Below are 27,276 nucleotides of genomic sequence, written 5' to 3' on the forward strand. Positions count from 1 at the left end.
TATTTTCAAAGGCAAGTGATATTAATAAAGTCAGACCACTCTTCACTGTCCTCCTGGAAACGTGTTTCCATTAGGGAAAATGCCATCACCAGGTATAAGGTCTTTGCCTTCAATTAGTTTTCTAAACAGAATCACCTAACAGTCATTACATTATCAGCTTTAACCCACTTCAGCTGTGTCATAGTTGAAACTAGGAGGCTCAGTGCCTCTCTTTTTTTGCCTGGTAAAGTATCAGAGATGGCTGTTGCCCTTAGAGTGGTAGAAACGGTTTTCCAGCTCATGGACACAGGTGGGCTGAATGGTCCTTGCAGCCCGGCTGAGCATGGTTTCTCCTGTTGGATGGAAATTGTTTTGTCTTCCCAGCATTTAAAAACAACAACAGTAGACGCCAGATCACATTATCCCCTAATAGACCTCTTGCACGTGGTCTATAGAATATAACAAACATGTATCTATTGGTCAGTTTAAAGCAGGAGCTACCCCTGTGCTGTCTGACTGTGGAGAAGCCCAGTGCACGCCTACCATTGTGCTTGGCAAGCAGAGTGTCTCTATCACTCTCCTGGGTCTTGAATGTGCAGCTTCCAATTTGTTCAACAGAGACTGGTGTCTGTACATCAGTCAGTGCTCACTCCTCATTTTGCAGATTTGTAGTGACCAGATACGAGCAGACATTTTTGGTTCTTTGGCACAGGCAGTGGAAGAAACACTTAACACCATTTCTGCTAATTTCTATCTCACTGATACAATCAAGGATTTATCTAGCTGGGGGGAAAAAGCTTCCCTCTTCTGGGTTGGTTTCTGATCATATGTTCTTATACATATCTATGTAGATGTTAAAGGTTCCTGCCTAAACTCCGTGAGTATTGTGAAAAATAAAACTTTAAATAAAAATTAATCTTAATCGAACAGGATGGTTTTCAGGACAAAAAAAAACTCAGTATGTTTTGACATTTTAGCGTTAATGAGAAGATGAATGTGAAAGAGCTTAGACCAGGGTACAGCTGGCACTCACCAAATGTTTTGTTTCCTTCTGGATAATTAGCTGGTGATGATAGGAATTTAAACATCTAAGCTTCTATTTTAAAGAAATGCTTTTATGTGCTTATTTGTCAGTGCGTATAATGAATACACACAAACATACCCCACAACTCTCTAAGGCTAAAAAGTTCCTAGAACTATGAAAACTCTGTTGAGATTCTTTCACTTATCATTAGTTGATCTCGCCCCAAAAGTCCCACAGCAAAAGTCCACATGCCTTATAGCTGAGGTATGATGATACATAAATTACAAATCTGAAAACTGTATAAAATTATTTCCTAAATTTTTAGTTATGCAGCCCGGTATGCTAAACATTTTATATAATGAATTTCTTCCGTTAGAGCCAGTGTTTGAATGTCATAATTCAGTCATTTTAAACTTGAAAAACTCACCCAGAAGTTAGTTATATGTCAGAATTCAACTATTAGTTACATGATTGGAGGGCTTGATTTTTAATCATCATAAAGATCGGCAGTTTTTTAGGTCATTTCTCAAGGAAGTACTAAACTTCCTGACTAGAGTTTTTGGTTTCCCACCATGTGCTATCTGGTAGATGACTACATCAGATATGGCTTTTCAGGGCTGTACGTACAAACCCCAAAATGACCACATTAGAGTGCCTTGCCTGGCAAGATAGGCTTCACTGGTGATTTGCTTGTTGATTATGGCCATTGCCATCATTGATGGAGAATGTCACACAGGCTTCTATACCAACGTCACTGGCCTATTTAGAGCCCTGGGTCACAGAGTTTCCCATGTCCTGTGTTGACTCTGCTTTGGGAACCTGGACCATGTCAAAGATTTCTTGGAGTTTTTCTGACTTGGGTTTTTTAAGGTCACTTTCAAAAAAAGTTACTTGCTCCTTAATATAAGCATATTTGCAAAACTGAGTTGCTTCCTATAATGCTTGCTTTGTGAATCTCAGCGAGCATTTCAGACAGCACAGTGATGTTTTATTCTAATAACTTCACATACAAAATCAATTTGGAAATGCCGTTGTATGCTTTATATGCTCTGAAATGTATTCTAATGTTCTATTTTATAGTTTGTAGCTTGTTTTGTAGTTTGTATTGTCTGTTATTTGTTGTTGTTGTTGTTGTTGTTCTAGAAGGTTTGCAGCAAGTTTTGGCTAAAAACATTAAAGGTTTTACCTCAGTCCTTTCATTATGAAGTAGCCAACCATGAATTTGAGGCTGCATTATGTGCTGAGGAGGGAGGTATTGTCTAGTGGTTACCAGGAGAACAGGTTCAACTGATGTGGACTAGTGAGAAGTACTTTTATATCTAAGAAGTAAAATAATGCAATGTGCTGGTCCAAGCTATCGGATAATTAATGTGGAGTGAAGGGAGCAGGGCATCACACTGTGAAACTGTGGTGTCAGCTGGCTTCTCCTGAGAGAGAATGGAGACAATTTTGTTAAATTACCATAATTTTGGTTAAATCACCAAAGAAGCTAGAAGGCTGGTTCTGGAAGATAGTGTCTGGAACCAGACAAGTACTTGAAGCCAAAAGTGTGGCATCATTGCAGGGAAAGATGAGGTGAAAAGTAGAATGGTACTTCATCCTAATTAGCTCAGCCCCAGCAGAGCCTCACCATTTGGTGCAGAGCTCCGAGGAAACTACAGCACCTGCCTCACTGTAAATCGGCAGAGGCCTCAGGCTGCAGCACAGGAGATGACAGAGAGCCAGCAGAAATGTAGAGGCAAGTCATGGGGGCTTGCAGTATGGATTTATAGTTTCCCTAGTGAAAGGCAAAGGGAAGGAATGTTGGAAAACTGTGCTCACTTTAAAAGATACAAAAGAAAATTTCGATGGCTAAGGACTCTGTTGGGTTAATTACGTCATGGCACTGGGCTCCAAAGGACCACAGCCAACTTTGCTCTGCCAAGTCAGACTGAACTTTTAAGCAAGCCATTTCCTGCACATTAGAGCCCCTTAGATGTGGTTTATGGGAGTGGCTTTCAGTGGGGACATGCAGAGGTTTCCATCCCTGACCTTTTTCTCTCTAAAAAGGCAAAAATTTCAAAGAACACTGGTAGTTGGTTAAACCAGGTGAACTTAGTGAAGGGTGGATTTGACTTCTCAGAGAGAGGCACAATAGTGAGAACCAACCAACCCACAAACCATGACACTAAAGAGCAATTTTGAGTTATTTTTAGAGATTTCATCTGAACCCAGGTAGAAGGAATCGTTTTACAATTCTGATGAAATAAAGGTCTGCTTTGGCATTATTTGACTAATTTCTAGGTTTAAGGAGAGCTAGGACAAGTTGATTGTTGCTGCATGTGTGTTGCTCTAGGTCCCTGTGAAATAGTCTCTAAAGTTTAGGAAACATCTTTGTTGTAGACTTCAAGTGCCATACTTTCTTTTAGCTATTGCTTAAAATGGGACCTTAAAGTAAAAAACGCTCACTTTTAGTATAAACAGTATGCTGTTATCTCTATTTTACTACTTTTGCTTTTCGTATTTTTTCACTGCTTCTTTTTGCTTGTTAAAATTATCATCAGAAATCCAGAGGCTATATGGTTAATATAAAAGCAGAAAATGCTTGGTGCGTCATTTCAGGGAATATTAGAATAAAGACAAGATCCCAGAGATCACAGCGTTTCTGAGTATTTAGATTCTAGTCAATCCAAGTAAAGGACAGAAAACAGCTTTGCATGAAAATACCATTGAAATATACATCTTTGTTCCATGCTATAGAATAGCATGTCTGACTTTTAAAATGTAGAAATTGAGAGGTTAGGGAGGCTGCTTTTGTGAACATATTATAGGAAAAAAAGGTACTTCAGCACCTTTTCTTACTGGTTGGTTTTCTGATGTCCATTCCTGAGCATAAATTGCTCTTTTAGCCATATGAATTATGGATTAATCTAAAGCAGCAGCATAGAAATCTTTAGGATGATTTTTGAAGATTAAGGCAGTATTAGCATTCTGTAGAAGCACAGAGGGAAAATATAAACTTATAGCAGTGCCCAAAGGAAAAAATGTACCAGGGAATGTGTTTCCTTCATTTTTTGTTGTGTTTTTATTTTTTCATTGAAATTGCTAAATGGATATTAAACCAGAGAAGTTGTCCCCCCCCCCTTCCAGCCCCTTTACTCCAAGAAGCTGCTCGCTTCTGCACGGAAGCCTCAAGCCTGACTGACAGAGGGGGCTGGGATAGAAAGAAGCTGAACAGATGCCCGGCTCCAAGGCCCCCGGAGCCACAGGAAGCAGCTAGAGACAGCACAGTCGGCAGGGCAAGCATGTGTGTTTTGGTAGCAAGAGGCCCAGGATTGGCCTGTTGGGGAGTCCTGAACTCGTGAATGCGCATTTTCGAAGAAGCACGTCCTCAATTCCATTAAATCGAAAAACATTATTTGAATTGCCTGTTTAGATGATTCCTGTAAATCTTCTGGTAATTGGCATCATACATAACCATTATGTTAGTAGGAAAAAAAGACTAGAAAGAAACCAAAGTATTCACAGTAGTTTCTCTGAGAGTAGAATTTAGGATTCATTTTTTACATTTTACTTATCTTTTATATATATATATATATATATATATATATGTATTTTCTACTTTGTTTTACAGTGATTACTACTTGATTTTTTGCTGAGAATTAGATATTTCTTTCCAAAAAAATTTAAAAGTGTTATCTCAAAATCCAGGTGATTTTCTTGTTTGTCTTTCTAATCCATCAGATATTTCTAAACAAGGACAAGAGTGATGGTGATAAGAGGGCACTTTAAAAACAATTAAACTAACATTTAAAGGTGATTGATTTTTCTTTCTTTGAAGTAATAATAGATTTTTTTTTTTTTTTGGTCACCAAAGTCAAGTTGGGTTAAATTGATGAAAAGTCATTAACAATACTGATTAAAAATATTCCACAGGAAAGCCCTGTAACATATTACATGCATCGCTTAGACTCCGCATTTGTCACTGTTTATTGAAAGCCGGTTTTCAGGCCTCCCAGGGCGCATTTATTATAAGTGCTTTTGAATGCAAAGCAGGTTGCTCCCAGCATACAGGTGGTGTTCTGCTGGTGACACATGAATGCTTACAACTGCATGTTTTTGTCTTACAGAGTTGTCTTGGTTCAACTGGTGCCTTCCCGGGTCGTGTTTGCTCAGTCTCCTCCTTATTCTGTGCTTCAGGGAATCCTATGACAGACTCTATCTTGATGTGGTTGTCTCAGTTTAATAGCACAGACTTGAAGGAGTTTTTAAAAAGAGACTGGAAATCAATACTGCATACTGCACATTTGCTTGGAATTGCACATCTAACAGGAAAAAGAAAAAGAGAAGAGAGAAACTTCATTCAGAGGTTTTGTTAGGTTACAGATGATCACATTAATTTAATTACTGCTAGGTAATAATAATGTGGAACTTGAGTGATAATAGTGGGTTTAAAAACTGTATCAATGGCGTACGTGTGCCTGAGTCTGGGGTTAGAAGTGTGATGTCTTACACAGAAAGCACTACCTAGGTAATTCCCTCTATGTTTTGTGCCAGTGCTAAACTACTGATTAATTGTAACTATGAAAAGAAATAAAGGGTGTCTATTACATGAAGATAACTCCTTCCCTAAGCCACATATCAGAATAGGAAGAAATGCCACTAACTTCTAAAGAAGTTTAAACCCTATATCAGATTTTAATTATAAAATAGCCAAGAGGTGTATCAATGATAGATATTAGCCACCTGTACACTACATTTTTTTCTAATAAAGCCATTTCTTATATGACTCCTTATTTTTAATTAGATCGGAAACCTTTGGCCACCTTAATTATGGTGATCAAGTGCTTTCCAGTGACTGCAGAGCACATACTTTGTGTCTCAATCTTAACTTATCCTTGTTTCTGTGAAATACAATTTCATCTGCTAGGCTCTTAAATGATTAAATTAAATGTGACTAAATGTTTAATACAGTCCCATTAAATGCTGTATGAAAAATGTAATTTCATTCCGATTTAGCACTTTGTTAAAAGTGAAATGACAAATCCCATAGAACATCCTGTGTCTTCGGGCAGATATATATGTGGTGGCATGGGATGGAAAATCCAGCACCAGCTGTTATTTACCAGGGTTGCATTTTATTAAATGACCCTTGTTTGAAAATAACAATTTATAGCATTGAAACTTTCAGATCTGTTGAGTGATTTCTGAATTACTTTCTTGTATCTCAATTCAGGTTATAAAATATTCAGTTCTATATAGAGTCAGTATATTTGAGAGGGCAGTATTTTGCCAGTACCTGCCTTCCTTCTGTGGATGACAGCTTTTTCAAAAATAATACCCACTGGACAACTCTCAGACGTGTATTTCACTATGACATAAAATATGCTCTGGTGGGGTTATGATATTACCACTATTCAGATTTACATAATTCCCCTCAGGCTGGAAAATCAAAAACTTTGTCAAAAAGTCAAGAATGATGTTTTATCTTCATTGTTCTCAGCTTCCTCCAACCCCCTCTCCTTTTTTACTCACTTGAAATTGTATCTTCATTGTCAGCTAAATATATATTATTTTATTTGTCTTCTTCTGGACAGCAGAGTGTAAGGCAGCTCCTTCTATTAGCCAAGGTGGTGAAGTATGGTTAAGGGGACCTGGTCAGCACTTAATTGACTCATCTCCACACATTCACACACACTATCACACACAGTCCCAGATACCCCTCCTTTCCCCCTTGGTAAGTCGAAGGCTATGCTTTTACTAACCTCGGTCCTAGAGGAGGATGCTGTTACCGTCAGGCCTTGTAAGATCCAAAATTGTGCAACCTGGAAAGTAAGAAAACCCTCAAATTTAACATCTGTCTTCAGTCACCTTTAGACCATCCCCCTTTATAACCACCCTGCTAATAACTTAGCAGCCAGAACTGAAGGAACTGAGGAACTTGCTAAAGAGAAGAAGAAAACCTGTGAAAGCTAGGCTTAGTTCCTGTTAACTCTGTCATTCTTCTTAAATAAAAATAAAAGGAAAGCAAAGCAGAATTCTTAAGGGTAATTGAAAGCCAGCCAGTCCAGGTGTCAATAGTCCATGACCCAGGTGCTAAAATAACCACCCCCCTTCCTGTTTAGAATGAATCTAGAAAGGTGAGGGAAGAATTATGATGCATTTGGTTTTAGTCAGAACTGTTGTGTTTGAGGACACTCCTATATAAAATTTTGCTATAAGACTTCTCATACAGAGCATTTTAATTATGGTTAGTTCTACTTTTAACACAAAGTGAAAAATAACATTAAAAAATACTACCTAAATGACTGATTAGTTCAAAGACAGACCAAATGGGTAGTGATTTTAAATTCTTGCATTGTACCAGGCACCAACCACTGTTCTTAGCATACGTGAGATGAGATGAGATGAGGTGTCCCTTTGTCTCATTTACATCTGCTTAACTCCTCCAGCAGATAATTGTTCTAATCACAAGCTGCAGCTGTTTTAAATGATCAAGATTTCATATACCAAACCTGATAGAGAACCAAAATCTTCTAGGGGTGGGGGGAGGATTACACATTATTTACTTACTGTATATTTCATAACTTTTTTTTTTTACTTTTGTATTTCTCACACGCATCAAAAGACCAGCCATAATCTTTGCACTTTATAAACAAACATTAAAGAGTCCTGATGAATTTTATAATTGAAAAAAATCTTAACCCTCTACTAATCCAAGCACTCATTTTAGAATTTATAGGAACAGCCCCAGAGAGGTAAAGGATCTTGCCAAAGGTCACAATCCTAGTTAATGACAAAAGTAAAACTAACTAAAACCCACATCTTCTGACTCCCAAAGCAGTCTTCTTTTCTCTGCCTCAGAGAATTGCAGCTTAATTTGGACATTTTGGGGTGTTCGTGAGTACTCTTCTCATGTTCAAAAACGATGGGGCTTAAGAGTAAAATACTGTTAAAATTAGGTGATTGCTTGATTTCTAAGTAAAATCCATCTTTTTTCTTCATCGCTATCCCGTTGGTGCTCTAACATCTCTAAGTCTTAGCTTGCAGTGAGTGACGCGATCTGAAAAGTTTCTGATGAATAATTCAATCCTCATAAACCAAGTCAACAGCATTATTAATTGGTAAGGACATGTTATAGTGTAAGTTCCCTGTGGCTTATCAGTGAATATTTCACAGTTTATGGGAAGAAGCATTTTTTAGTATGGTCCCTGGTGGAGATATAGAACAGATAATTCCATACACAAATGCATTTCACTGGAGGGTAGAGCTAATAAAATAACAAGAGGGAGTCAAGCACCATTTTGTATATTTAAGCATATATGGCCTAAGGGCCACGTTTTATCATAGATCATACATTCATGTTTAATTATTGAGAATGTTTACAGCTTGCCTTTCTAATGAGGGATTCAAGCGAAGAGATTTTAAATTGAGATTAAATTCTCATCTACTCATCTTTTAATTCCTTTTTTTTTTTTTTTACTATTTTTACTAAAATCTAGGCATTCATCTTGCTGTTTGCATAAGTACAAGCTTCACTTTAAACTCAAGATCAAATGCAAGTGCTTAGTAGATTTGTTTTAAATTAATGTTAAAAATCACATTAATTCCACATTTGTCCCAGAAACAGTAAGTACAGGAATTACTGTGATTATACCATATTATCAAGCAAGTGCAAAAGCTGTGACATGAAGAAAGTGTCCTATTAAAAAAGCAATATATAGAAAACTATGAGGAAATTTCATCAGACCTATTTCATAAATGTAGGAAAAATAGAATTCCACTTTAATTTGTATGATTATAATCATATAGAAAAGAACGAGATAAAGCTTATTTCCATACTGTCAACAGTTTGCTAATCTGTTGGGAAATAAAAACAGTACTGAGGGGGGAGAGTGTTGGACCATCCCAGAAGAACGAAACTTGACAGGGAAAGTTTTAGGTGCTCTTTTAACAGCATCCATTGGGTAGTTTGTGCTCAATAGTGGTGAGTGTCTGCTCAGTAAGCAGACATCTTGGCCATCCTGAGCACTCGTTTCCTTTCAGGTGTCCTCCCGGTTCAGTTGGAACCTCAAACATAGGAGATGACCTCTAGGAACTAATACCAAGGCCCTTAAGAGACTCTTGAGGGTGTCACCTCTGGCCAGGGGATGGGAATGATAGAGGCTGTGGGCAGAGAGCACAGGCAATGACATGCCCTAAATCTCTCCCCTGAACCACTTCTCTTTTTATAAATAATTTTAGTTTGCTCTTGGTCAGGACTGAAACATCAGCCCCTTGTTTCACCTGACAGTTTCCTGAAGCTCTTTGCTTGTCCTCACTGCCCTGTGCCTCAGCTTTCTGAACACCTGCATGAATCTGCCCTCTGTTCCATCCTGGTCTCCGCTTCCTTGAGCTGACTTCCTGGCATAGGCTTCTTTACCCTCAACCTCTCCCTAAGCTCCAGGGCCGAAAACACAGTCTCCTTCCCGCCTAGTAGTAAAGCCATACACCCAGGCTGCCCTCTCATGAACAGGATGCTAGCATGAGCAGAACATAAACAAATCCAGGCACTCCAGAAAGATTTAACAGTTATTCTCACAGCCAAGTCGTATAAGTTAGAGTATTCCCCTGAAATGGGAAGGGAATTACAAAAGTCTCTAACAAGTTTCTCGTGTTATTATTTCTTGTACTTTTATTTTTTATTTTTTTAATGCCTTTTGTTTGTTTATTTATTTATTTATTTATTTTTTGGCCAGGCGGCATGCGGGATCTTAGTTCCCCGACCAGGGATCGAACCCACGCCCCCTGCACATTGGAAGTGCGGAATCTTAACCACTGGACCACCAGGGAAGTCCCTATCTGTTGTACTTTTAGAATGTGGACTAACGCCTTGTGTAGTCTTTCTCTTGTGTCTTGGAACCTGGTAGGCCTCAGACAATAGCCTTCCATCTCAGCCAACACTCAAAAAGAGAGCAAAAAGCCGCCCCACACTAGCTGCTCTGTTCATTCAACAACGGAGAATTAATTTTTTAAAAACAGCTAAAAAATGAAACAAACCATGAAATTCATTTCAGCAACCTTGGAAAAATGATAAAAACACATCAAACCATTTTAGCTCTAAACATGCTAGCTACATTTGGTACATTGCGAGGCTTGGGGCTCCAGAAGGGATGCCAGAAGATCAGCCCTACAGCACAGCGCTCTTGGGGTTCCCCCAGGCTCTTCTAGTTTACAAGCGAGGCTTCTGCAGTCTTGATCAAAATGGCAAGAATGACTTGGAGGCACTTCTGATTTACCTTAATGTTAGAAAATGATCCTTTTTAAACTACAATTTAATTTAGACTTCCTCTAGTTCAGATTGGCTTTCTTCCCATTTACCTGGAAGAATCGTAGAACCAGAGTCAAGGATTTAATCCAACACCCCATTTTACAAATAAGTAAATAGAGAAGCTTTCAGGTTAAATGACAGCTCAGTTTTAGCAGATCACTCAACTCCTACACCAGCATTCCTTCTATAAGTGATCAATGTGTTAACCAGAAATAATTTAAGTAAAATTTCTTTCAAATTTTTGAAAATTAAAACACGTGAGTGTATACCCATTGTAAAATACCAGTACAGAAATATAAAGTGAAGTCCACCTCCAAACATGCTGGTTGATCCATTCTCCTTTTCAGAGATAATCCCTATGAGTTCTTTCAGAAAATTTTCTATGCATTTACCTACATCAAGTATAAAAACTTAGAGAGGATTTAAAATCAACTCATCTCAGGAACTATTTCTTAAGACCATGTTGGCATTAACACTTGGGCAGGAGTTTCTGAGCTCCTTATTTTTCTCCAAGACAAACCTGTATCAAATGTAGCAGTGGTTAATGGAGACATTTTACAGACCTGGTTATGTGCCATCAAGCTCTATCATATTCTGAAGTTTAAAGGTGAACTTCAATATGCAATATTGGTTTTCTTATTGGAAATATAGTCAGTTTTTAATGCTGCCAACTAAGGTCCGTGCCCCATGAGAGAAGAAAATGAATGATCCACCCCCAAAATCCAAGCGGATTTTCTTGACAGGGTTTTCTTGGCTGTCCATCTCAGCAGAGGCACACCATACTGTAGAAAGCAGAAAGTTGAGAAGACAGCTTATGCCATCCCATTTTTTTAAAAAATAATAGCTAATGAAGATTCTGGTAATCCTTAACTATTTTCCTGGTCACCTTCCTTAGCTGTTCTAACTTTCAAGCTACCAGTAAAATTGATGAACTGTAGTAGGACAAGAACTTAGCTTTGTTTGGTCACTTCTTTCTTCCCTGCCATCTTTCCCATCAGGCTTTCCCCTTTCTAATTGTATCTTCCTGTTTATTTCTGACTATGCTTGGAAGCAAGCTGTGTGAAACCCACATTGTCTGAGTTGCCCATATTATTGAAGAGAGCTGGCCAATTTCTTCACGAACTAGACTAGAGAGGACAGAAAAAGAGCCCTAGCCTAGGAGCCCCAGGGCCCAGCTCATGGCCAGGCCTGGTGTCTTCAGCTGTTTGACCCTGAGCAAGTCCCTTCATTCCTCATTTACCCACAATTCTAAAATGAAGGAGTGAACAAAGATGTTCCCTAAGGTCTCTTCCAGTTCAGAAATTCAGGTCCATTCTTTTTAAATATTAGGAAATGACTGACGTACATGCACCTGTTTGTGCAGTAGCCCTCCTCCTGTGAGTCCCTACACGTAAAGACACAGACTCTTCCACCACACACACATTCAGCAACAAGAAGAAATGGCTTCTTCATTGCCTGTGCTAGAAGATAAGCTATAGGTACTGTTTATTTCCCCAAAGGACCTTATATATGAAATGCAGCGTTTATTAAATTTATCAAATGTGATACGAGAAAATCTGTCATCTGCTGTTGAGATAGCATCCTGGGAGCCAGGTCAGAGTACTGCATTTGCTCACTGGAATCAGGACAAACCAGAAACCCATCCTCTGGTTTGGTTTGATTCATTGTGAGTCAGCAGTGACTTGGCACCTGTAGAAATCAAACTGTTGGATCAGATGGTAAAGCTGATCCTTGAACTGATATTTCTAGAGTTACAGCACCGAACTGATATTTCTAGAGTTACAGCACCGAAGAACTGTAAGTTGCGCTGCAACAATGTCATATCTAATGGCCAGATTCTGCCAGTAGAGCTGTGCATATATCTTTTATAGAATGAGAACAGAGGTTTAGTAGGTCATGTCTGATCTGTACCCAGGTGTTAGGAAACAAGGCTTCACTGAAATTGTAACATGCGCACAAAAGCTGTCAGAGAAATGAACCAAAAGTCCAGCCTGAGGGTCAGGAGGCCTGGGTTTCAGTCTCTCTCTCCAGGGCAGCTGCTGAGCACCTTGGGGCTTTGGAAAAGTCACCTGCTCTCTCTGGACCCTGGCTTCCTCTAAAATAGAAGGGTCAAGTGGATGTTCCTTTTTGCTGGAGAGTTTTATAGCATCTGATATACACTTATTTGGTCACACACAGACCAGACAGAAAGTAGAAAACAACACAAGTGCAATACCTTGCCACCGGTCCTTCCAGTTACACATTATCTTTTCAAACAAGCAAGGAGCTTCTACAAGGAAGGCCCCCTTAGTCATGCATTATAGGTGCCAGGCAGTTATGGAAACTCTCAGGCCATCGACATATCCACTATTCCTTCATTCATGCTTTTATTCATTCTACATACAGAGTAATTACATGTGTGCAGTGTGTGCCTGTGAAGGAGAATCAGAAAAACAAAAGATGTTTCTACCCTTCAGGACATTTTAGACAGATTTTTTAAAAAACAAATACTCTCCTGAACTAGCAATAAAAAGGAATAATGAGAGTTTCCCAAATAATTATGCATAGTAGGAACCCAAATTTTTTTTCTTGTACCATCATTAACCATAACTGATTTCAAGGGAAGGTATTCTGTTCCATTGGAATTTCCACCATAGGCAGAACCTGTATCTGTCTGGGAGCACTGAATCAATTTTCACGTGAGGAATCCCAAGCCTTCCCATCATCCCATGGCTGGGGAGTGGGTTACTATTCCTTTAGGAAGTTGGGAAGATTGTTGGCACCTCCAGCTTCCTCTGAAGACAAGACTTAAATACGAACACACCAAGATACACATAAGGCCTTGTGCATTTCCTTTCTAAAAGGAATTTGAATTTTAACAGAGAACAAAGACTAAACACCAAAAGAAAGGGTTTCTAGTGATAGAACTTGGGACATCAGCTCATCAGAGAGAGAAGGGCTGCTTTGGGGGCAGGAGACTCTATGGGAGCCCTTCAGCTGTGTCCACCTGTAAATCTAAGCCACACTTGAGGCATCGCTATTGCAGTCCTGGCCTTCTAAGCCTTTGCAGAAACCCAAAGATGCTCAAAAGGGCAGGTTTTAGTTCTGCAGATGGGTTTATTTACTGCCAGTGTCCCCACCTCCAAATTTACTTCCCTCTTTACCAGAAGTAAATCTTTTGGAGGCTTATGAAAATCAAGTATTAGGAAAATTCTGCCCCCATCCTACTAGATTGCATCTACAAGTCCCAAACAAAATCACTTCCTTGACTTACATGCATATAAGCTCAAGGAAGGTCTGTGACTCGGAGAAGCGGCCTGGAAGAAGTCAGGGCAGGTGTCTGATCCCACCCCTCCTGCTATAGGCAGAACGGGGCTGCCCACTGGAATCCTGCTAAAATGAGGGCTGTGCTGGGGTGGTCCTTTTCCTCTCAGTCCTTCCCTGAACTCACTAATTCACATTGCACTGCTCTTCCTGATCAATAACTTATTGCTGAGAAAATCAGTAAATGATGTAAATGTCTCCAGTGGAGCCGTCCCCCTCCATGACCCCACTGTCCTTTCAGTCTGCGCCCCAGAATCCTTGTTCCGTGTCCCACAGAAACACAGTTACCCTTGTCCTTTTCAGGGAAAAAGACATTGATTGAGAGCTTAGCCCTGACATTTCACCCTCTTTTATCTCAGAACACAGAAGCCCCTTCACGTTTGTTGTCTTTTTTACTCAAGGTTAATATAGATCCCCAGGCACTGGCAACTCCATGCTGCATTCTGTTGCCTATAATTGTCCTTCCATCTAATTGGGCGAAAGCCTACTCTAATGAACCAGCTACTGATTCCCTTACCTATTCACTCTTTTATCAGTATTCCTTTACCAGTAAATTCTTTGTTATCTAGGTCCTGAAATTTATTTCATGTTTTTTTAAATTTTAATTTTTTCTTACAAAATTGCTTCTTTTATCTTATAGCAGACTGTGATCTTTTAGCTTCTGAGTACTTTATAATACAATTCGAATATAATAGAACATTATAAAATAAAGCCAGGCAGGGATTTCATCCTAACCACTATTAAATGCTGGGAGAGGCAGATCATATTTTTTTAAAAAGAGAGGAGAGCTGGGATGGAGGAAGCTGGATCTCATAATTCAACCAGTATATTTCGGGCTCCTGCTGCATGCTGAGCACAGGGCTAGGCTCTGAAGATGCAGAAACAAATAAGACAGCATCCTGGCCCTCAGAGAGATTCATATTCTGATGAGTCCATTCATAACAACTGTAATTCAAACCTAGCAACACCCCCAAAAACTGTTGGAAGCTTTGTAGCTTATTTCTATGACTGTCTATGGGATCGTACTCTGTTTGGAAAAATACGCTCTAAATCCTGCTTTCTTGGGCCATTAGAAATCCATGCTTGTCCCTAATCAGTTTTTTTTGTTTTTTTTTTTTTTAAGAATTTGAGGCCAAGACATGTATATTCTTTTTTTTTTTTTTTTTAATTTATTTATGGCTGTGTTGTGTCTTCGTTTCTATGCGAGGGCTTTCTCTAGTTGTGGCAAGCGGGGGCCACTCTTCATCACGGTGCGGGGGCCACTCTTCATCACGGTGCGCGGGCCTCTCACTATCGCGGCCTCTCTTGTTGCGGAGCACAGGCTCCAGACGCGCAGGCTCAGTAATTGTGGCTCACGGGCCCAGTTGCTCCGCGGCATGTGGGATCTTCCCAGACCAGGGCTCGAACCTGTGTCCCCTGCATTGGCAGGCGGATTCTTAACCACTGTGCCACCAGGGAAGCCCCCTAATCAGTTTTTATAGTTACGTGTAACCTTCATAGAGTAAAAAAATGCATCTGGACAGCTTTTGAAGTGTCAGGCAGAGAAATCTGTTTTGATGGCTTGAAAAGAAGTGGAAAAGTTTTAGGGAAAGCTAACAAGCTTCCAAAGAGTTCAGATCTGCTAGTGTTCAGACATGGGATTAGGCAGAGGGAAAAGCCTTCTAGCAAGAGGAAGCTGGGGCCATGTAAGCATGGAGACCCCACTGAAGGAGTTAGCAAGATAGAAGCCAGGCTACAGGCGTTTGTTGATATGTCTGCTGAGTGAAAGTGGAGAAGGAGGTTTGGAGGCAGGGAGTTGTGGTGGAAGCAGATTCTGGAAAACAGAACCCCAAAACTGGCTTGTTCTCAGAGTCATCTGGCCCAGCCTCCCGCCTCCAAGCACATCCTGCCTGCGCTGTGTCTGGCCAACTGCTTTTTCAGCTCTCGAGGGATGGAGATTCTACAACCTACCCTGTCATCTATTCCAGAGCCACCCCACTCTGCACTTAGAAGTTCTTGCTTTTAAAGAATGGAGGCAGGAGAGAGGTGGTCCAAAAATGGGGAGACAGCAAATCAGGGCAGAGGAACTGTCGTGGAGCTTGGAGATGGGGACCGTCTCTGCTTGGAGACGGGGACCTCACACCCCAGGGCAGGTGGGGACACTAGAAGGGGAGCCAGCCATCTGGGAACCGCCCTCGCGGAAGCCCTGTCTGGCGGAACGGAGGTTCCCGTTCTGCTCCACAAAAGCAGTGGGAATCTAGACATCCACCGCCTCTTATGCCTTCAGTACCCTATTGCATTTCATACACTCTGCCCGAGTCATTTCTTTTCATACCAATTCTTGGATGCAAAGAAATCTTGGGTAGTCCAAGTGGATTTTAGAGCCAAGTAAAGTCACCATGTCTTACTCCATTCAGACTTTTCCATCTGCCTTCACCCTCTCAGTCACACTCCTAGAAGCAAACCGGAAAGTCCTTGCAACCAAAATCACTATCTGAAAGCCCAAGAGCTTTCTTGTTCTCCCTCTGTTCTCAAGCCACAGTGTGTTGGTCTGATTTTACTCCATTTATAGTTCTCTGGCTTTCATGGCTCTGCACCACATGACAGAGCAGGAAAGCAAGCAGAGGCCGGGGGATCAGGTGGAAGGAAGTAGAGGCAGGATGGCTGCAGAAGCAGAGCAGAGGCAGCTGCTGACGCGAGAGCCTACAATAGTCCCATGGCCGCCGTGATCCACGCTGGGGTCCTAGTGTGCCATACAGGCTCTCGCAACCCCATTCCCTGGGTTTCCTGGAGGTGGCCCTTCCCTCAGCCTTGGGCCTCCCCTTGGCGGTGAGTCTCACTGCAATTCATGCCCTCCCTCTCCCCTCCTCCCAGTCCCAGGCTACACTGAAGCCCCTGACTCCTTTTCAGTCTGCGGAAGAACAGAGTCCCTGCCTGTTGGGATCCGGTCCACTCTGGGGATGGTTTTTAGCTGAAACTGCTGCAGTTGAGCACAAGAAGTTCTGACTGCCAGAGTGAAAGAGTACTCCAGCAGGCTGCAGCAGATTCCCTGCCTCTGGGGCTGTAAATAAGAGAACGGTCCAGGACCGTCCCAGAGGACTAAGGATAGACCAGATGATCTCTTGGGATTCCTCCCAGCTCCAGAACCTGACTTTTAAATAGCAACACTAAGATCCAGGTGACATACAGGCTCCCTGACAGCAGGTGCTCCTCCTCCCGTGACACCCCATGTACCTGGGCAGACATTCTTCTCCCAGCAGGAGACATGGTGCAAAAATAGACAGGTGCAGGGAGGGGGCTTAAAATCTGCCCACGCTGAGCCTTGATGCCAGGGGATGTGCATATCTGCTGGCCCAGCTCTGTGACCTGGTGGGTCTATGCAACTGTCAAAACATGAGTGTGTGTGATAAATTCCCCTCCGACGCTCATCACAACTTCTGAGTGTTCTGTGCATTTTTAAATAATTCTTACCATGTAAATATTATATTACATTTTAATAAAAAGATTTTTTTTTTGCATTTTACTTTTGTAATATTTGGGGTTTTATAGATTTTTATTTTATGGCCAAGTATACTTTTGTAAGGAAATGTTGAAGTCTTGAGTATTTTTATTCTTTTCAAACTATAGTTAATGTCAACTGTAAGCACTGATAAATATTATTCCTATGCGGCTTTCCTTCCTTTCCATCGGGTCTTTTTAAGGAAATGTGTTTTGGCATAGCATTTTATTTAAAACTCTGCTTCATTTTACACATTGTGAATACTGAAGATTCTGAAAAATAAAGATGCATTTAAAATCTCTGTGCTGTTACATTTTAGAAATGGTAAATGTGCATTGCTTTGCCAAAGTGGTAATGAAATGTTTAATCGTTTAGAACTCCTAGTTCAGAATGGGGCTTCTAGTCATTACTCACAGTACGGCGCCTCCGTGTCAGCCCCCGCTTCTTGGGAGAATGCACATGAGAATGGTGATTTCCTGCTCAGCTTGGAAATATGGTTATGTTGACATTATAGTTACTGTGCTGTGGTTTTGCAATAAATGTGTATTGAAAGCACTTGTGATGACGTGGTCCGCGTTTTGTTTTTAATCAAACTACAAATGGCAGTAGGAGTGGAGCCAAAGCTCCTTGAGCATTTGGGCAGCGAGATGTGGTGGGAAGAAAAACATGAGTTTGGGAGCAGGACAGACTGGGCCAAATCCTGCTCCTCCACCGACAAACCCTGAGACTTGGGTATTCTTTCAGCACTTCTGGAGATCCTGTGTTCTCATCCATGAAAAAATAGAGCTAAAATAAAGGAGGGGGATACTTATACATTTTGTGATGATGGGATAAAGTGATGAACCTAACAGACGTGGCACGTTTTGGTCGCCTGATAAGTGTTATTGGCCTTCTTCCTTTTCTTCCCTCTTACATCCCTCCCAAAGTCTTCATTTAAAAATAATTAATATTCAAGTTAAAAACATATTGACCTTCTGAGTAAGGCGATAGTATTAAATATGTAAGGATTAATAACTGTTTCTAATTTATCATAGAAGTTAATTCCCAATAATGTTGATCACAGCTGGATTGAGACAGTATTTGGGAAACGTGGCAATGTTTGTATAAGCACACCACATTATAAGTCTACTGGCGATCCAAAGGGATTTGCCTTTGTGGCATTTAAAACAAAAGAACAAGCAGCAAAACCTCTGAAGGTAGGTCCAGAGTCATCACAAAAACATGAAAGCACTTATTTTTGTAGTTTCAAAGCAAGCACATCCCAGGTTAAGTAGTGGGGAGCCCGTTCTTGGAAAAACTTGGAATCATGAACATCCGTTAACCTTTTGGAGGAAAGTTTTTCTTAACCTTCCTGGACTAGTTATCAAATAGTCCTGTTCTCTTCTTGAAGTTTCCAAAGTCTTCATTTTTGAAATACAGAAAACTATAATGCTTTCTTTACGTCTTGCTATAAATGTTTTTAGTATAGAACAGATCAAAACTGTATTTTTGTTTTATATCCTTAACATATCACGGACATTCTCCCATGACAAGGGAAACTTTTTGAAGTATTTAATTTTATTGTTGGACATTAAGGCTGTTTCTGCGGAATACATTGTTGTATATTTCTCCTCCTTCTACTCTCTGATTATTTTCTTAGAAAAGATACCTAGAAGGAGAATTATTTGGCTCAGGTATGAAGACTTTTAGCTCCTATCAAGTATCCCCATATTAATTTAGTTATTTATCCAGCCTCACTGGAAAAACCTGTTTCTTCTCTACACTCAGTACTCACTTCTGACCCCAAATATGTGGGTTTCTCCAAACCAAGCAATTCTCCAATTCTCAGCAGACACCAACAGTTGAACTCACCGCTGATACTAACTGCTTGGAATAGGGCAGACCCCACAGGTTAAGGGCTCAGTCCCACAGGAGTACCCCTCTCCTCCCTCCTCTTTAGACTCCAATTGCAAGTCCAAGTTGTCACCTCTGCTTCTGACCAGTGAAAGGCTATAAATCACGGTTCCCTAATCAAAAAATGGGCAGAAGACCTAAACAGACATTTCTCCAAAGAAGACATACAGATGGCCAACAGGCACATGAAAAGATGCTCAATATCGCTAATTATTAGAGAAACGCAAATCAAAACTACCATGAGGTATCAACTCACACTGGTCAGAATGGCCATCATCAAAAAGTCTACAAATGATAAATGCTGGAAAAGATGTAGAGATATGGGAACCCTCCTACACTGTTGGTAGAAATCAGTGCAGCCACTATGGAAAACAGTATGGAGTTTCCTTAAAAAAAACTAAAAATAGAGTTACCATAAGATTCAGCAATCCCACTCCTGGGCATATAACTAGAAAAGATTAAAACTCTTATTTGAAAAGATACATGCACCCAATGTTCATAGCAGCACTATTTACAATAACCAAGACATGGAAACAACCTTAATGTCCATCAACAAATGATTGGTTTAAGATGCGAGGTGTGTGTGTGTGTGTGTGTGTGTGTGTGTACACACGCACATACATAATGGAATATTATTGAGCCGTAAAAAAGAATGAAAGGGCTTCCCTGGTGGCACAGTGGTTGAGAATCTGCCTGCCAATGCAGGGGACACGGGTTCGAGCCCTGGTCTGGGAAGATCCCACATGCCGCGGAGCAACTAAGCCCGAGAGCCACAATTACTGAGCCTGCGCGTCTGGAGCCTGTGCTCTGCAACAAGAGAGGCCGCGATAGTGAGAGGCCCGCGCACTGCAATGAAGAGTGGCCCCCGCTTGCCACAACTAGAGAAAGCCCTCGCACAGAAACAAAGACCCAACACAGCCATAAATAAATTAATAAAAAAAAAAAAAGAATGAAATATTGCCATTTGTAGCAACGTGGATGGACCTAAAATTATCATTCTAAGTGAAGTAATCAGAGAAAGATAAATATATGATAACACTTATATGTGGAATCTAAAAAATAATACAATGAACTTATTTACAAAACAGAAACAGACTCACAGACGCAAAAAACAAACTGGTTACCAAAGGGGAAGGGGGGGCTGGGATAAATTAGGAGTTTGGGATTGACAGATACACACCACTATCTATAAAATAGCTAAACAACAAGGATTTCCTGTATAGCACAAGGAACTATATTCAATATCTTGTAATAGCCTATAATGGAAAATAATCTGAAAAAGATTATATATAGATAGATATAAAATATTATATATAATATATACATAAATAAAACCGAATCACTTTGCTGTATACCTGAAACTAACACAATATTGTAAATCAACTATAGTTCAATAAAAAAAGAAAATGAGGGGTTCGCATGACGCCCTCCTTGAGGTTGATAATTTGCTAGAACGGCTCACAGAACTCAGGAAAACAGTTTCTATACTAGATTACTACTTTGTTATAAAAGGATACAACTCAGGAACAGCCAGTGGAAGAGATGAATGGGCCAGGGTATGGGGGAAGGGGCATAGAGCCTCCATGACCTCTCCAGGCACGCCATCCTCCCAGCACCTCCATGTGTTCACCAACCCAGAAGCTTGGCTCCTCAAAGCCCTTCAGTTAGAGCTGTTTATGGAGGCTTCACTACAGGCACAATCGATTATATCATTAGCCCTTAGTGATTAACTCAAACTCCAGTCCCTCTACCCTCCCAGGAGGTTGGAGGTTGGGGCTGAAGTGCCAACCCTCTAATCACCTGGTTGGTTCCCCTGGCAACCAGCCCCCATCCAGAGGCTATCCAAGAGCCCCCAGCCCCTAGCCATCATTACCATACAAAAGACATGTCCTTCAGAGATCCCAAGGGTTTTGGGACCTGTGTGCCAGGAAGTGGGGGCAGAGACCGAAAGTCTATTTCTCATTGTGTCACAAGTTCCATTAGGTTCCACCAGCAAATGAGTTATTCATAATTTAAGAGATTCTGCTCAGGTGGAAAAAATAACAAGGAGAGGTGACAGGAGGGCGAATCATACTGGCTGCTCCTCCTTCCTGTTCTTCACTTCTCATAAACCACACACCTTGGCATGGGCCCTGATACAACCTATTAGTTCTTTCTTCCATTAAAATACTGGACCTGGCTTCCCTGGTGGCACAGTGGTTAAGAATCCGCCTGCCAATGCAGGGGACATGGGTTTGAGCCCTGGTCCGGGAAGATCCCACATGCAGTGGAGCAACTAAGCCCATGCACCACAGCTACTGAGCCTGTACTCTGGAGCCTGTGAGCCACAACTACTGAAGCCCGCGCGCCTAGAGCCCGTGCTCCGCAACAAGAGAAGCCACCGCCATGAGAAGCCCGCGCACCGCAACAAAGAGTAGCCCCCGCTCGCCTCAACTAGGAAAAGCCTGTGTGCAGCAACAAAGACCCAACGCAGCCAATAAATTAATTAATTAAAAAAAAAAAACACTGGACCCAATGATCTTTAAAAGCTTGATCAATTCTGAATTCCAGCAAGTAAGAGGCAGAAAGGAGGCAATGCAGGAAGATGGGCTGCACCCCGCAGGCCTACAAACCTGAGCTGTACTTGCCCAGCTTCAAGACCAAAGAAAGAGCCCAGAGTCAGCAACAGAGACATTAGTGGTTTAATGGATGGGGGAGCTTACGTGTCTGAAGCAAGGTCCTGGAGCAACACCCCTCGGTGTGTGGCAGACAGCAGGCAGGACCTGGAGGCAGGCTTTTTTCCTGGGGCAGTGGGAGATTACTAGTTGAAGGGGAATTGATGTCAGGTGGGCTCATTGGTTACCTGGGAAACCAGCAGAGGACCATGCCCCCTCACTGCCCCCTTTGATAAGCTATCAGGTGGAGATGTTCTGATCTAAAGATTAGAGCAGCCATTAGCTGGGCCCAGGGGGCAAGTATGTAGGAAGGTCAGTCATGTGAGTAGGGTGTAGGTGAAGTAGGCGTTGGTCGAGCAGGGGATGTATGGAGAGCAAGAGAACAGCCATCTTGGGTGTCCTGATCGTACAGAAGGGATGGAGGGAAGGAGGGAAATTCTCAAGTTCAGATAAATGGAGATGGAAAGGCCCTATATGGGAGACTTTGTTTTCTTTCACAAGTGGTGTCTTTCAGAGCTGTTTCATGCATAATTTACTGGACTGGTATCATTTGTTCCCCAAAGGAAGCTAGGGCGTATTTTGGAATTTTGTCAACAAAACAATTTTTATGAAGCTCAAGCCCATGTTTTCCATATTTCCATATTTGTCTGCCATATCAGTAAACAAAGGATGTTGTGGGCATCAAGCAGCCACTGCAGCTGCCCCAGACTGTGCACCTTGAGGGAATTCAGGATGGAGAAAAACGGAATACTGGCCCTAGATAGTTAAGGTTCATATCAAAGGAATGATTTCAATGAGCCCAGACTCTTGCATCTTCTCATACATAGAAAAGCGCAAAATTCATTAACTTGAGATGTCTGGTTTTCTTTAATTAATAGTAATCTTTGATGTTCCGACTGTCTGGTTTTTTTATAAATTTATTTATTTATTTATTTTTGGCTGTGTTGGGTCTTCGTTTCTGTGCGAGGGCTTTCTCTAGTTGCGGCAAGCGGGGGCCACTCTTCATCGCGGAGAGCGGCCTCTCACTGTTGCGGCCTCTCTTGTTGCGGAGCACAGGCTCCAGACGCGCAGACTCAGTAGTTGTGGCTCACGAGCTTAGTTGCTCCGCGGCATGTGGGATCCTCCCAGACCAGGGCTCGAACCCGTGTTCCCCCCATTGGCAGGCAGACTCTCAACCACTGCGCCACCAGGGAAGCCCCGACTGTCTGGTTTTTGTTGCCAAACTATATATCCTGGCTCCTCTCTTACTTCTTTGGAGCAGTCCCTCAGAGCTATCTGAGAGGCCGTCTTCCAGGTTAAGTCTCCGGAAATTTCTCCAAATAAACCATAATTCTCAACTTTTAGGTTGTGCATTTTTTTCAGTCCACACATATTTACTTTGACATGCCAGTGACTCAGATTGCAGAGACAAACCTAACCCCCATGCTTAGCTCAGTAACAGTGGTAACAATTTTGGGTGCTTGCTAAGTGCCTGACACTGTTGTAAGCACTTTCCGTGCTTCAGCCCTCACAGCAAACCCAGAGTAGGTTCTATTATTAGTTCCATTTTGCATAAGAAGAACAAACTGCCCAAGGTCAAACAGGTGGTGAGCCAGGGGTTGTATCTGAGCCCAGGCTGTGGCTTCAGAGCTCTGGGCCCCCACCAGGAGGCAGTAGGTCCTGGATAAAGCTGTGTCTCACACAAACACACACACAAACACACAAGTGAAGGAGCTTTCCCAAGGGCAGTGTATTTGCACTGCCGGGCTTTGTACAAGGCCCTGTTCTAGAATCATTTTACTCTTCACAACAGTCCTGCAAGGTAAGTGTCACTGCTCCCATCTCACATATCACAGAGCTGGTAAATGGTGGGTCTAGAAGTCAAAAGTCCAGGATCGTCATGGATAGGCTGGGACCTGGGACACTTTACCGGAGCGCTTGCACCTGGACAAACATCTCCTCGAGCAATGGAATACAAAGAAACTAGAAGGGACTAAAAATAACTGCACTCATGCAGCAGCTGGGGCAATTATGAACAAGATACAAAAAGGCCACAAACTAACTACCATTTCTGAGGTGCCAAGAGCAAAAGCAGGGTACCCTGTGCATGATCCCTGCACGCAGCACCACCAAGAGGGTGCGCGGGCCACCTAAGCTATGCTTCCTGCCCAGCCCACAGACCCACCCTTGTTGTTACCCCCATTAAGGACCCAAGCAGCTCCTCTCCCAGGGAGCAAGGGCACCTGTTACTTGTTTTTGCTGCCTCGTGCTGCAGCTTCAGCCCCAATAAAGCCTTGCATGGAATTCTCATCTGGCCCCTTACCAATTTCTATTAATTAAAGAAAGAGTGCAAGGGACCAGGTTAGTGACAATCCCTCTGTATCAGGAGCCTTCAGACCAGGGCACGTGAGTACAAGAGGTTCACAGCATGATAGATTTAAGGAAACCAAGTACTGCCTTTCCTCAAACCATCTGAGACAGCTGCTTCTGACTCGAGGTCAGGGCTGGGTTCTGCTGTCCCACTTCCCCTTTCATATTTGTCCTTTTCTCACTTTACAAATAAAAGGTGTATCTCTCACAATTAGCAACACTACTATGGAGGTCCTGGGGTGTAAAAGCCTTCCCACTGCCAGAAAAGGGGGGGAGGAGAAAGGATAATTAAAAATACATGTGTCCAACATATATATATTATAACAGAATATTATTCAGCCATGAAAAAAGAATGAAATCTTGCCATTTGCAACAACGTGGATGGACCTAGAGGGTATTATACCACACAGAAACAGAGTCAGAGAGAGAACAAAAAGGTGTTTGCCAGAGGGGAGGGGTGAGCGGAGGAGAGAAATAGGTGAGGGAGACTAAGAGGTACAAACTTCCAATTGCAAAATAAATGTCACAGGTATGAAGTGTACAGTGTGGGGAATATATAGTCAATAAATATGTAATAATATCTTTGTATGGTGACAGATGGTAACTAGACTTATCAGGGTGATCATTTTGTTATGTGTAGAAAGATCGAATCACTATGTTGTGCATCAGGAACAACATGGTGTTGAAGGTCAATTATGCTTCAAAAGCAAACAAACTCATAGAAAAAGAGATCAGATTTGTGGCTACCAGAGGTGGGGGGCAGGGAGGAGGAGGAACTGGATGAAGGTGGTCAAAAGGTACAAACTTCCAGTTATAAGATAAATCAGTACTAGGGATGTGATGTACAACATGGTCAGTATAATTAATACGGCTGCATGTCATATAGGAAAGTTAAGAGAGTAAATCCTGAGTTCTCATTGCAAGAAAAAAAATTTTTCTATTTCTTTAATGTTGTATCCATAAGAGATGATGGATGGTCACTAAACTTATCGTGATAATTATTTCATGACATAATTCAGTCATTATGCTGTACACCTTAAATTTATATGTGCTGTATGTCAGTCATATCTCAATAAAAACGGAAGAAAAAAATATATGTGTCTGCAACACCTCCTGTGACGAGTTATCATGAACCTAGGGTAGGGCTTCACATCTGTCGCTTTCTTACACATATTTCTGTTACAGACAATGTGGCATTCAAGTGGGGTGCTTTGACTCATGTTGAGGTGCATAGAATTCAGATGTAGTATAGAACGGGAGAGCAGGAAGGATGACAATTGTTGTTTAATAACCTCACCTTTTCCATCCCCCATCTTCTGTCAGAGATCACCAAACTCCGGAGGGAGAGTTCCAAGAAAGCAAAGCAGGCTGAACAACAGTGAGGGACGGTAAAGGTGTCAGGACCCTATTTTCTCCCATGTGACCTGTGCATGTCATGACTGCAGCCTTATCTAACTGTATCTGTCTGAGAATGTTCAAGATTGCAGTGAAGCACGCTGCTTTGGAAGCTCATCCTCTCTGCCTCTTCCCCACTCTCAGCTGGAGGAAGAGCTTTGAGAGTACTTTTTTCACCCAGCCCTCTGTGTGGGCAAAATCGAGAGCATTTCAAATCGGGGTAGGAAGGGATTTCCCTATGTACTTCAGACAGCTGAATAGTACACCTTCAAGTAAAGAAACATTATAAGAGCCAAGCTAATATTTTATATTTTCTTAGGCATTTATTCACGCTTTTAAACAACTTTATTGAGGTAGAATTGACATGCAGTTAGCCTCAGGTATTTAAAGTATACAATATAAGCTTTGTGACACATGTACATACCCATGAAACCACAACCACAATCAAGATAAGTGAACTTATCACCCCTTTAGCATCCCTCCCTCCACCTCCCCGTCACCATACCCCATCCCTCGGCAATCACTGATCTGCCTTCTGCCATTATAGATGAGTTTTCGTTTTCTAGAATTGTGTATAAATGGAACAATACAGTAGATATTCTTTCTTTTTGTCTGGCTCCTTTCACTCGGCATAATTGGCATAATTATTTTGATGCTCATTCATGTTGCTCCATGCATCAATATTTTGCTCCTTCTTATTGCTGAGTATATCCATTGTATGAATACACCACAATTTGTTTACCATTCACCTGGTGATGGATATTTAGACTGTGTCCCGTTTTGGGCCCTTACAAATAAAAGTGCTGTGAACATTTGTGTCTTAGCTCTTGTGTGGACGTATACTTTCTTTTCTCTTGGGCAAATACTTATGAGTGGAATGACTGGATTATATAGTAAATGTATGTTTATTTAAGAAGCTGCCAAACTATTTTCCAAAGTGGTTGTTCCATTTTACATTCTACCAGCATGTAGGAGAGTTCCACTTATTCCACATCTTCATCACACTTGATATGATCAGCGTTTTCAGTTTTAGCCATTTTAATAGTGTGTTATGGTACCTCATTGTGGTTTTAATTCATGTTTTTCTAATGGCAAATGGCATCTTTCCACATGTTTATCTGGCATTCATAAATCTTCCCTGGTGAAGGGTCTCTTCAAACCTTTTGCCCATTTATGTTGAGTTCTCTGTTTTCTTATTACTGCATCTTGATAGTTCTTCATATATCTGGATTTGCCAGTATTTTCTCCTCACCAGTGGATTACCTACCTTTTTTTTCGTTTGGCTGCATCGCACAGCTGTGGGTCTTAGTTTCTCGACCAGGGATCGAACCTGGGCCTTTGGCAGTGAAAGCATGGCATCCTAACCACTGGACCACCAGGGAATTTCCAGCCCAAAGAATTATATTTTAACTCTTTTAACAGGGTCTTTCAAAGAGAAGTTTTTTATTTTGATGAAGTATGATTTATCAATATTTTCTTTTATAGAGTGTGCTTTGGGTGTCATATAAAATCCTTGCCTACCCCAAGCTCATGAAGATTTTCTCCAATTCTTTCTTAGAAAAGTTTTATTGTTTTTATTAAATTTTGTCAAAAGATTACCAAATACCATAAAACCATACTCATCCTTTACTTGGGTACAAGCCTCCTTGTTATCACTGCCAGCTTCTCTATCGTTTTAAATTCCTACCATAGATTTCAATGTCCACACTCTACCAGGAGTATATTGTGGATTCTTCTGTAAATAACGCACTTGACACTAATCATTGATGCATGCTTTGTTAAGTCCTAATACTCTCACTCTCTCTGTCTCTCTGCTGTTAATCTTTCTCATTCTAGTGATAAATCACATTTATTCTAAACTGCTGCTCTCTAAAATATAACTTTACATTTAATAATTGTCAAAATTCAAGTA

General features: G+C 41.3%; 1 protein-coding gene across 4 annotated transcripts in view; it reads left to right on the forward strand.

Annotated features, from left to right (window-relative positions):
• Positions 1-26,187, forward strand: part of SLC49A4 (solute carrier family 49 member 4) — a 116,901-nt gene extending 90,714 nt beyond the window's left edge. Inside the window, exon 9 of one of the 4 annotated variants that reach the window (XM_082394947.1) lies at positions 25,293-26,187. In XM_082394947.1, the coding sequence (XP_082251073.1) occupies positions 25,293-25,351 (59 nt within the window). In that variant the 3' untranslated portion in view covers positions 25,352-26,187. Of the gene's footprint in view, positions 1-830; positions 3,637-5,112; positions 5,772-9,720; positions 17,629-25,292 lie in introns of those variants that run through there. The other 3 variants (XM_082394946.1, XM_082394948.1, XM_082394949.1) reach the window with 3 other exon arrangements.
• The last annotated feature ends 1,089 nt before the right edge of the window (positions 26,188-27,276 follow it).

Source organism: Balaenoptera borealis, assembly GCF_965194805.1.
Source record: "Balaenoptera borealis genome assembly, chromosome: 5".
Classification (NCBI taxonomy): domain Eukaryota; kingdom Metazoa; phylum Chordata; class Mammalia; order Artiodactyla; family Balaenopteridae; genus Balaenoptera; species Balaenoptera borealis.